This window comes from Populus euphratica, unplaced genomic scaffold (assembly GCF_000495115.2).
Source record: "Populus euphratica unplaced genomic scaffold, PopEup_1.0 scaffold374.1, whole genome shotgun sequence".
NCBI classification, from domain to species: Eukaryota; Viridiplantae; Streptophyta; class Magnoliopsida; order Malpighiales; family Salicaceae; genus Populus; species Populus euphratica.
This window is the reverse complement of record NW_011500077.1, coordinates 349,740-361,405: the sequence shown is the minus strand read 5'-3', so window position 1 is coordinate 361,405 and position 11,666 is coordinate 349,740. Positions and strand designations below refer to the sequence as shown.

The 11,666-nt window shown below is 37.1% G+C and overlaps 1 protein-coding gene across 2 annotated transcripts; it reads left to right on the top strand.

The window, feature by feature from the left end:
* LOC105108691 (Reticulon family protein) lies at window positions 1-9,057 on the top strand. 2 transcript variants are annotated; one of them, XM_011003101.1, is made up of 6 exons: window positions 1-104; window positions 201-386; window positions 6,251-6,431; window positions 6,520-6,664; window positions 7,381-7,450; window positions 8,433-9,057. In XM_011003101.1, exons 2-6 carry the CDS (start codon window positions 212-214, stop codon window positions 8,597-8,599), a joined length of 738 nt encoding a protein of 245 aa, XP_011001403.1. In that variant the 5' UTR covers window positions 1-104; window positions 201-211; the 3' UTR covers window positions 8,600-9,057. The 2 variants fall into 2 exon arrangements, with proteins under 2 accessions (XP_011001403.1, XP_011001404.1); XM_011003102.1 differs by having other exon boundaries at window positions 2-104; window positions 6,523-6,664; window positions 8,433-8,779.
* Window positions 9,058-11,666: the final 2,609 nt, after the last annotated feature.

The following is an 11,666-nucleotide window of genomic DNA, read 5'->3' as shown; positions in this document are numbered from 1 at the left end:
CCTTGTAATAAAGGAACCTTTTTATTTCCTTCTACTGACAGACAGTGTCAGATCCATCCAGGTCCTGGGACGAGGGGACGGAGCTCTTTTCTTTAATCACGAAGGTAAGCCCTTTTTGGGTTCTTGAATTTTTTGTTGCAGAAGCTTTTTGATCACTACCAATTGGAATGGCGATTTCATTTAACCTATTTTTTTTTCAGAGATTGAAACAATGGACAATTCAAGTGACGTTATAGATACGGTCGGTGGTAATGGAGGAGGAGACTCAAGAAATGACGCCACAGCTTCAACTTCGTCCGCTGCTTCTTCTCCGAGAGCAATAACTTCTGGGTATCGATTGTTTGATCGCCAAGACTCGCTTCACCAGCTTATGGGTGGTGGCAAAGGTTTTTTATTCGACTTTGATCCTTTCTTTGATTGCAAGATTTCTATTGGGTTTTCTTGAATGGATGCAACGGGAGGGATACTAAAAATGAAGAAAAAAAAGTTTTTTTTTTGTTGGGGTTTTGATCTTTGGTTAACAAGATAATGGTTTTACCTTAATGTTTTTATTCTCATTGTTGGCCGGGGAGGTTTAGATAGAAGAATCTGACAGACGAAAACTAGAACGGTGGTGAATGGGATTTAAGGTTTTAGCATTTGTAGAATGTGTAATGACAAAATTTATGCTGTTTAGATTTCTGAAGATTGAGTAAACTGATGATAACTAGCTCAAGAAATTCTCAGGGAAATGAATGAGTGGGACTTGAATTGAAGAAAAATAATGAGTGAATTTTAGTTTGCATCGCTTTTCTTGAATTAAATGACTAAGCTGTGGATATACCTTGGAGAATTGTTAATATTGAAATGTAGACTAAAGGCCTTTTCTTTTGTTACCAATTATTATAAACAAAGATTTTTTTTGTTTTGTTTAAAGATGACCTTGTTTATTTTTGCGTTTCAAAAACGTTTTTGAAAAAAATTATTTTTTTTATTTTTTTCTTTGCTTTAAATTAATATTTTTTTGGTGTTTTTAGACCATTTTGATGCGTTGATATCAAAAATGATTTCTAAAAAATAAAAAAATAATTATTTTAATATATTTCGCAATGAAAAACATTTTGAAAAGTAACCGCAACCATATTTTCAAACATGCTAAATTATGATGCGGGACAAAAGAGATTTGAAGCCTAATAAGAAAGAAAATAAATAGCTAGGAGGAAGAAGAAGCTGAAGAAAGAGAAAGAAGAAGAAGAAGAAGCTGAAAAAAATTAAAAATAGAGTTGGAAAAGTCTGAAACTTTGTAAATTTTTTTCAATTCATTACAAACTAAAACATAATGTCAAGACAATTATATATAAATAACAAAACCCTATTCAAAATCAAATTTGGGTTTAAATCCCATTAACTAATAAAATTCTAATAAAATCACATAAACTGAAGTCCAGTAACAAAGATAAATAAAATCTAATAACTTGGGCTTGGATGAGCCCAATCTCCCAACCAAAAAACAATGAGTTAGGCTATCCTTTATCTTCTATGATCATACGAGCGTGCAAACAGTGTCTTGGGTCCAATATCACCACCAACTCTCGCAGGGTTGGAGAAACTTGACCCTGTCGAGTGTAATTCAAGGCGGCTCCAATAACACTTTCAAAGATCATGATCAAGCTGCTGTGATGTCTCTCTGATAATTCAAGTATAGTCTTAATCTGGTCGTCTAGCTAGGGCAGGGGTTTCAAAAGGATCATCGGGGATAAATTGTTGTGTTTTATATATAACAAGGTTCATGTAAAAAATAGAGCTAATATCAAAGTTTATTGACAATCTAATGACATAACTATTTGATTCAATCATTTGCAGCACTTTAATTGGTCTAACACTACTCACTTGCAATTTATGATTGGTTTTCAAAAGACACTGTTCAAGTCTACTCTTATCATGAAATAATCTTTAATATTAAATGCATCATAATACATATGTAATTCATCTTGAAATCTTTATTGGTCATTACTTGAATTTGTTTTATAATCCAATATGCAAATTATGAACTCTACATGTGAAAGACTCAGTTGAATAAGACATTTTAGAGTGAGGAGACATAGGAAGAAGATCTACAAGCTTTCCAAGCTCATAACTTTGAACACTATATGACTGAGGGTGAGGAGTGGAACAAACACTATTTGAAGCCCTAAACAATATAGTTTGGACACAACCTAGTAAATTATGATTATCTTTATCTTTCTCATCACGTGTCAGGGGAAGAGGATCAAGGGACTTGACACGTTGCTCTAAACCCATGATGTGCTGGACGTCAAGCATGAGAGGGTGAGGAGCATGTTGCTTTAAACTTTTGATGTGCTGTACGTCAAGCATGGTGAGTGAGGAATCTGGTGGTTTAAGAGGACTGATATCATGTGACTTTTCTAAGACCATACTTACTTCTTTGAGTGATTCCACTAAAGAGTTTCCTAAAACTTCTTCCTCTACCACAAAAGCAGAATTATTATATTCTTTATTAACCTCATTATCAGACTCAATTGGACTAATAGTGTTAAATTCCCTCGTCTTGCACATCCTCTTCATCCATGTTACTAAAATTCTTAGGATTGATTTCATACACTTGCACACAATGATTTTTCTTTTCATCTATATTCTTATTTTTTGGATGACTAAGAGTTTAGAGGTGCAATTGATGGAGATATGACCGAAACCTTGATAGTTAGCATATTGAACCTTTGAACTCATCTTGGACATTTCATTAACGATTTTTTTCCTCTTATTTTCTCTATAAATTTGGGCACTACTAGAATTAAGTCTATATGATGAAGCTCCTAACAAAGAATCATCATTCATAAATTGAGATTTAAAAGGGGTAAGACAGGGTCTTGATATTTTATCCATTGACTATAGGATAGGCTTGGTCAAGAGTGAAAGCACCTATAATCCTGATCTTTTTTCTAAAATCTTCATTCAAACCTTAACAAAATTTACGCAAAGTCATGATTTTATTTTCTCTTATGGTACATCTTATCATGTAATCATTAAATCGTGCTATATATTCATTGACAAACTTGTTCCCTTGCCTTAGATTGTTTCATTGATTTAAGACTTGGTAGGTATTTTTCCTATAGTTTTTGTTTCATTGTGGTCCAATCAATTATGGGAGGTTAACATCTCCGCATAAAACAATCCTCAACATCTCCCAATAAAGTTGGATTTCATCAATGAGCAACATCATCTTAGCAAATTTAACTCTCATATTATCAGACAAGTTGTGCTACTCAAAGAATTGATCTATATTACTAATCCATATAACAAGTATTCAAGGGTCATGACTCTGTAAAAAGTAGGGGTTTCTATTTTGTTAGGGCTTATGACTTGCTCATCAAGGTCATCGTGTTTGGAGTAACTTAAATGATAGTCTTACTGGTGGCGCTCAAGGTGAACTTGCCTGCAATGATTATTCCTGTGATATTTATTGGTATTTGGGTGCCTTATCTTTAAACATGTTGGTTATCTAGGTTTGCAACTCCCTTTAAATGGTCCTAAAAGTATTACTAAGGGTTAGATCCACGATAAGTATAGATTTAAGTTTAGATATTAGATGATCATGACACACATGCGCTTAACATTAATTTAAAAATAGAATTGAGATCACAAATGATTTTTAAAAGTGAAATCACAATAGAAAAAAAAACTAATTCCATTATTTTTTTAGTGTGGAGATTAATCAAGAATAGAATATACTAGAAAATTTTAAGCATGTATTGCTAGACCCTTAAGTGTAAATGATTAATCAAATAAAAATCGCAACTTTTCAGTAGTTTCGATAAGCTCCACAATTAATTAAAATAATTAATAACAAAATTTGAATGACAAAATATAAAATGAGCAATGATATAAGACTGTAATGCAATTAGAGTGGTTTTTTAGGCATAGACTTCCTATCAATGATAATTTAAATAAAAGTGCAGTACTAGAACAATAGAATTCAACGTATCTAAAGGTAAAGTGATTTACTGATTTACTGACCAGATTGCTTGGTGATGATGATAGACCACTTAGATCACTACTGTCTATGTAGTGTAATGGAACTCCAAATTGATTTTTTTCCCCTGACTTTTAACTTTTTTCTCCCTTACAATAAGCTACACATTAACTTAAAGAAAGAAAATAAAAAAATAAAATAACATAAACATTGTTATGGAATTAAGCAGTAAATTAAAAAAGAGAATTTGACATTCTTTATCACTCCCTTTTCTCTTAAAATCTGGGCATCGAGTGTTCTTCCTTTCTTTTTTTTTTTTTTTTGTATTTGCAAATCCCTTTATGCTCTACTTGGACAAAACAAACTGTTTCAAAAGACACTAGCCTTTTGACAAGGACACCAAACAGTTGGCAAAATATAGCCAAGGTGGTTGGTGGAGTGAAACTTGCTGAGGAAGTGAATGATGTTGTTGACAATCTGGCACGATCTGGCATTAAGGAACTGCTGTGGAGTAATTGGTGGCTTCTGTGAAGGGGTCTACCATGTCAGTGGGCTGCTGATTTTGTCTGGTGCGCTGGCTGATGTGGCTAGGAAGGATGAATGGTGGCTGCTGTCGGTTTGGAGATCAATTGATGTGGATGTTTTGCACTGCTGGGTTTGGTGGCCTGGTACGGGGTTTATTGATGATAGGAGGCTGTGGGGTCAAGATGGGTGGTGACTGAAATGTTTTTGTTTGTGACTTTGGGAACTGGTATGTGTGGGGTGTTTTGGGCAATGGTGGTGTTGAATTGAATCGATGTTGCTGCGGTGGCTGGGGTGAGGCTGGCTGATAGGTTGATTTTCCAGTGTTGGTTATGAAAAGAGGGGAGGGTTGCTGATTTGACGGACTAGTGGGTGACTGGTTAGTGGTGTGTTGCCATGAGGGGTTGTTGTGCTGGGAAAGTGGTGTGGCTGGTGTCTGTGTTCAGCATGGTGGCTGAGGCTGAAGACTGGCTGTTACAATTGGTGTGTGGGGGTGGCTGGAGGATGAGGAAGATGAACAATAGCTAGGGTTAGGGTGTAAAGGGGTGTTTCATTGGATTTTTTTCTTCAGATCTCACCTGTAAACATAAAGATTAAACAATTTTTTTTTCTCTAGATCAACCGTTGATGAGATTCTACACAATTTCTAGGTTTTATATATTGTGTTGAATTTTGAGGATTTTTACAAGCTCTAATAGATTGATTAATTGTAAGAACAATACAAAACTTGGGTCTGATATCAAAATTGAACGGTACAAAAGAGATTTGAAGCCTAATAAGAACGAAAATAAGAAGTTAAAAGAAGCCTAAGAAAGAGAAGAAAAAGCTAAAGAAAAGAAAGAATAGGATTGGAAAAATATACAACTTTGCAAATTTTATTCAATTCATCAAAAACTAAAATGTAATGTCAAGAAAATTTCATATAAATAATAAAACCCTCATTAGAATCAAATTTAGGTTTAAAACCCACTAACCAATAAAAATCTAATAAAATCATATAAATTGAAGTCCAATAATAAAGGTAATTAAAATGTAATAACTAGGTCTTTGATGAGCCCAATCTTCTAATCAATGAACAACTTGTTAGGCTACCCTCCATCATCTATAATCATATGAGTGCGTAAATAATTTTTTGGGTTTAGTGTCCCCGCTAAATTAACTGAGATAATAAGAAATTGTTTTACCGAGGGATGCTGGGGATTACACCTTCATTTAGTTTATGGCTTGAAGTTGAATGTTAAAACCTACCTTTGCTTGGCCTGGATGTTGTCTAAATAATAGATAATGAAATAATAATATGAAGAATCATATTCACTTTTAAGCTTTGAAATGATGAGACAATATAGGCCTCCTCATGTGGTGTTTCTTAATGGCTCTGCTATGCTTCAAATTGATTCTTTGTAAAGCTAAGGCATTTTCAGTATTTGGCCTCAGCCTTTTTTACTTTATTTAACTTCTTTTGCTCCACTTCTTTGCCATTCCTTCTCTATTGAACTAAGTATTCGTAATCAGTTCCGTATACTGGGGATGCGTGTTTTCTTGAGTTAGTCTATTTCTAATTGGTTCCTGCTGGTTTGAGCAAGTTTATCTCACCATCAAGGTTTCTGCCTAATTAAAGGCTAAACTTGTTACTGTTTGTCATTATATATGCTAAATTATATGATAGTATTGCTGCAACTACTACTGTGTATGACTTCAGTTCATCATTTTCAGTGTTTGCAGTTGTTCTACTAATTTCTTGTTCTCTTTCTTTTATAGCTGCTGATGTACTCCTTTGGAAGTGGTGGCGTGTTTCTTTTGGTGTCATTATGGTTGCAACTGTATCATGGTTCATATTTGAGCGGTCTGGATTGCCATTCTTAACAGTTTGTTCTGATGTGTTGCTTATCTTGATTGTATTGCTGTTTGTCCGTGCCAACATAGCTGTTATGATAAACAAGTATGCCTAATGCCATCTACATTTTTCATTTGCAGCTCCTTATTGTTTCAGTTCCAAAACCATTTCTAATTTCACTTTTTTTTTTGAGCAGACAGCTTCAATCGTTACCAGAGTTAGTTTTGTCAGAGGAAATGGTTAACAGTGCTGCAGCATCATTCCGTGTGAAAATTAATAATGTTCTTCTTATGGCTCATGACATTACTCTCGGCAAAGATTTTAGAGTCTTTTTCAAGGTCATTGTTGATTGACTTAATAACATGCTTCTTATGCTCATGATACTCCCTTTTGGAAAAGTTTTTAGAGTCCTTTTCAAGGTCAATGTATCGTCTTGAAAAGGGTCACAGATGTTAGATTGTATTTTTCAAGGTAAGTATAAAGAAGGAAAAAAGAGTTCCACTATGTGTAATTGAAGATTTATTAAGCTGTTTTGATTTTTTCTTTGTTGTAGTAGTTTATGTAGTAAACTGTAGGCATTCAGTCTTAAAGGAAAACTAGAACTCTAGAACAATAAAAAATTGCAGGAATTTCAAAATTTTTAATTACTATATACATATGTATATGGATTGATATGTATGTTTGAATTTGTAATTCAAGAAAATGCATATAAAATTTGAGTTAACTAAATTTTCTCCAGAAGAGTTAATTTGACACTGCTTGATTTGATTGAGTAGGGGAAATGGGCGAGTTGAGTTATGGGGCATGGAAAACAGACTAGTCGGGACTTGCAAGTATACTTTTAAATGCTCTTTTCCTTGAGCGGACAGTAGGAATATTTGATTGGCAACGTTCTGTACTTTTATAAGTGAAGCGTGCAAAGGTTGCCATTCTACAGCATTCCAGTAGGATCTCTAGATGGTTGAATACAGTTTTGAGAGTCTATCTTAATGAAGTTACAATGTCTTCTATTTGTTTATTGTCTCGCTAACTAATTTAATTGTTCATTTGATAGGTGGTGGTCTTTCTCTGGCTCCTGTCTACTGTTGGTAGCTACTTCTCTTTCTTCACTCTGGCTTATATTGGTACGCATGGCGTGTCAGCTTTGTTAGTCTTAGTTAAGTGCATCTTTTGATTTTTGGAAGCCAACATTGTGCCCAAGTTTCTGGGGGAAATATCACGCAGAAAACTTAAGTCTTATTTAGGGAGATGGCACAGTTTGTTAAGCTGCAGCATCAAACTTACTGGAAATTAGCAGAAAACTAATTTTGAAAAAAAAAAAAAATTTAAAATCGCATCCCATAAAAACTTAACCAGTGCTCTGTGAATATTCTGGATGTAAACTATTGCAAAATATAGCCTTGTTCTAAACATGGGAGACATTTTTTTTTTTTTTAAGGTTTATGGGAGGTCCAAAAGGCTTGGGTTATACAAATCATCCACCAGCTTATTAATTCCAATAGTTGAACATAAGGCTTTTCCAGTAAAAACCCCAAGTTTTATTAAGTTGAGCCTACGGAAGGGCAGATTGAAAATTTAAATTCAGTTCCTTTCAAATCTTCATTCTGTTTTATGAACCAAATTTATTTATTGCCGTGGCAGATGTTTTTTTTTTTTTTCAAAATTAAAGGCCGTGGTAGTACCACTACCGCAACCTTCAATTTGTTTTCAAATTTGAAGGCTGCAGCAGTGACACTGCCACAACCAATAAAATTTAATTTGATCGTGCCAGTGATGCTGCTGCAGCTCAACAAACTTTGCTATTCCCCCCCCCCCCCCAAAAAAAAAAATTGGGCACTGTGCAAGTTTTGAAAAAACTGATATTTGGAACTGTGAATTCCACCTTAGTTAAAACCCTGGATGCCCTATTCCCTTTGCTCTGAAGTTTATTTTTGTGGAAGGCTTTTCTTGCGATATATATGCCTGTTTTTGAACCTTGTGACATTCTTTGAAATTTGTTATCGTGCATGTGGATGTTACCATTGTCTGGTCTCTTGAAATTGTTTGAATACTTCATATTGTTTGGACCAAAATATTAACATGTTTACCACTGATATTTGATAACAGGAACAATCTTATCCATCACAATCCCTGCCTTGTATAGCAGATACGAAGAACGTGTTGATAGATGTTGTGGGATAATCCATAGAAAATTATCACATCACTATAAGATAGTGGATGAGAGTGTTATTAGCAGAATCCCGCAGAGTTTATCCAAGGACAAAGACTCATGAGTCTGATGTACATATAGGTTACCGTTGAGCCTGCTTTACAGTTCAGAAGTTCAAACCCTGCCAACTTTCATTGGATGGCAGGCTTCATAGCTTAAGTTTCTTATGAAATTATCTCGTTCACTGCTTCAATTACTGAGATTATTTCTTGTCGCTTAACATGAGCAGCCACACCTCTCTCCATACCCTTAGCAGATCAAACATATTACTGTTAGCTTGTGTGAATAACTGAAGTTTTGAAGCTCAGGTAGTCCGTTTTTCTTTTGGTGTCAATTCTGAAGACTTACACTTTCCAGTTGGCGAAACCCAACCTTTGAGCCTGGAAGTTCGAATCTCACTCGCAATCAAAGTTTTTAGAGCTAGTTCTTCTATCAATTATGCACATGATCTTCTCGTTGTATTTGTTCCAAGTCCCAGACAGGTGCAGCCTGCTGGAACACCGAATAAATGATTTCAAGGAATGTTCAAGTTTCAATGCTAACGATTGTTTTACAAATAGTTTTTAAATCAACCTCGGGTCTAGGTCCATGCATGAAATTGCTGATCAGGTTCATCAGGAAGTCATCATGACCGTAGTGAGGGTAATCCATACAAGTAGCCCTTCTGCGCGTAGCTGCTGTTATATTTGATTTTTCAGCCACACAAGGAATGCCCCAGATACAAAGGATGACAACGGGAAGTGCATGGAACTTGATAAAATGTATTCAGAGGTGCTATAGAACAAAGGCTGAGCCAAAGCTTAATTAGCTGACGAGTCGAATCTTGATAAATTCACATGAGACATAACTGAGGTTCAAAACAGCTTCAAGAGCATCAGACGATGCACTGTATTGCATGCATAAATCAGCCATGGTAGCTGTCACGAGGATAAAATTTTTGACGCAATCTTAATCCCAACGCGATAGTCTAGTCTTGTTACTAGACTCAGTCTATCTCCCGATTCACTTGTGTTTGTCTAAAGTCTAAGTGTTTCGCACACCCAGAGGTTCTCCCCACAACTCTTACCAATTTCAGCAACAAAAACACAAGTTAAGATTTAACACAACACAATAAGAACACCAGCACTTTACAGGAATCAACCCAACCTTTATTAATTCATGAACAAAGGAATACACAACAACAATGTGTGTGTGCTATGCACAATCTGAATCTGCATGCTACACATGTTTAGGCCATATGTAATACACATACATTCAATGGACATTCAATGGAAGTTACACATAAAACTGCCCCCTGACAGTTTAATTCTCTCTAGACAGCACAACACATTTCAGCAACAACTTACTGCCTCAGAACTGCTATGTAACTGCCTCGCAACTGCTACGTAACTTCCTCGCAACTGCGACGTAACTGCCTCGCAACTACGACGTAACTTCCTCGCAACTGCTACGTAACTTCCTTGGTTTGCCACCCAACAAACCAAACTGCCCAAACTGATTTTCCCAGCTGCCAGCCCTCACTTGCAACTCAAGATGACTTAGACAGTCCATCGTCGAAGTCTAGTGTGGTGCGAAGCGTAAACTCGCTGTTCGCACGCACCTGTTACATTCGCTGCCGAAATCTGCATTGTCTACGCATACTGCCTCTACATTGCGTGACGCTACTGCGTAGCAGCGAATCGTTGGCGCGCCCTTGCGCCTAAGGCTGTGACAAACCTCCCCCACCAGGAGCCGACACCCTCGTCGGATCAGTAGCAAGATAATCCTGCACCAAGTCTTCAAACTGCCATAAGTCAGTGTCTTTCTCCCAAGAAACCTCTTGACCGTCTTCTCATTTCACAAGAAATTCTGTTCGATGATTTTTCTTGTGCTGACCAAGTCTCCTATGGTCCAAAATCTTCACAATTTTCCGCTCAAATTGCTTCTGAATTGTAGGTGGAGCCCTTAGTGATCTGCCCCTTTCCGAATCCTCAACATCTTCGTGAAAAGGTTTTAGATAGCTAACATGGAATGTGGGATGAATCTTCAGCCTTTCTGGTAGCTTCAGCCTATACGCGACAGCACCCACTTTTCCGATCACCTCAAACGGCCCATCATACCTTGGCACTAATCCACGGTGTCGATTTTTCCCAACTATCTTTTTCCATATCTGTGGAGTCAACTTCAACAGCACCCTGTCACCAACATCAAACTCCAAAGGTCTCCGCTTCTGATTAGCGTATTTCATCATACGCTTGCTTGCCCTTCGCAAACTGTCTTGCGCTTGTTCGAAGAGTTCCTGCCTCTCCCTCGCAAATCTATATGCGGCTGGACTCTTGTTCGAAGAGTTCCTGCTATCTCCGCTGGAGTTTGAGGCTGCACCCCCAACACTAGCTTGAATGGACTCAAATCTGTCGCTGACGATTTGTGGAGATTATAACTGAATTGCGCACTATCAAGCAACTCAAGCCAGTTTCTTTGTGTTGCTGTCATATAGTGTCGAAGTTACTCCTCCAATAATGCATTAATCCTCTCCGTTTGTCCATCCGTTTGCGGATGATTGGCTGTTGAGAACTTCAGCCTTGTTCCCATCAGCCCAAACAATACTGTCCAGAATCGTCTAGTGAATCGCACATCGCGATCGCTAACCACATCTGAAGGAACCCCAAAGTATTTCACCACATGTTTGTAAAACAAGCCAGCAGCCACTTCAGCCGTGCATACTGATGGTGTAGCCACAAAAACAACATACTTCGAAAACCTGTCGACAATCACCATAACAACGTCCATCCCATCAACTTTCAGAAATCCCACTACGAAGTCCATCGAAATTGAAGTCCATGGCCTTTCTGGTATCGGCAAAGGCTGCAATAACCCTGCTTCCTTCTGCCTAAGCACCTTGTCCTGCTGACAAACCAAGCAAGTTTAGACGTAAAGCTCTATGTCAAACTGTATTTTCGGCCAGTAATAGGTTTCTGCCAAGAGAGCCAACATGCGCTCTCGTCCCGGATGACCTACTCACCGTGGGTCATGCGTTTCGGCCAGCAAGTGTTTTCTCGATTTCCCACTTGGAAGATAAATTCGACCCCCTTTAGCATAGAGAAGGCCCTCATCCAGCCAATACCTTTGCATAGTCCCCTCCCGTACGAGAT

What these genes read in the sequence shown, in the direction of transcription:
- LOC105108691 (XM_011003101.1), top strand. Translation starts at nt 212, where the DNA reads ATGGACAATTCAAGTGACGTTATAGATACGGTCGGTGGTAATGGAGGA. An exon ending in GCTTATGGGTGGTGGCAAAG is followed by an intron (nt 387 to 6,250) that starts GTTTTTTATTCG and finishes TTTCTTTTATAG; the next exon opens with CTGCTGATGTACTCCTTTGG. An exon ending in CTTCACTCTGGCTTATATTG is followed by an intron (nt 7,451 to 8,432) that starts GTACGCATGGCG and finishes ATTTGATAACAG; the next exon opens with GAACAATCTTATCCATCACA.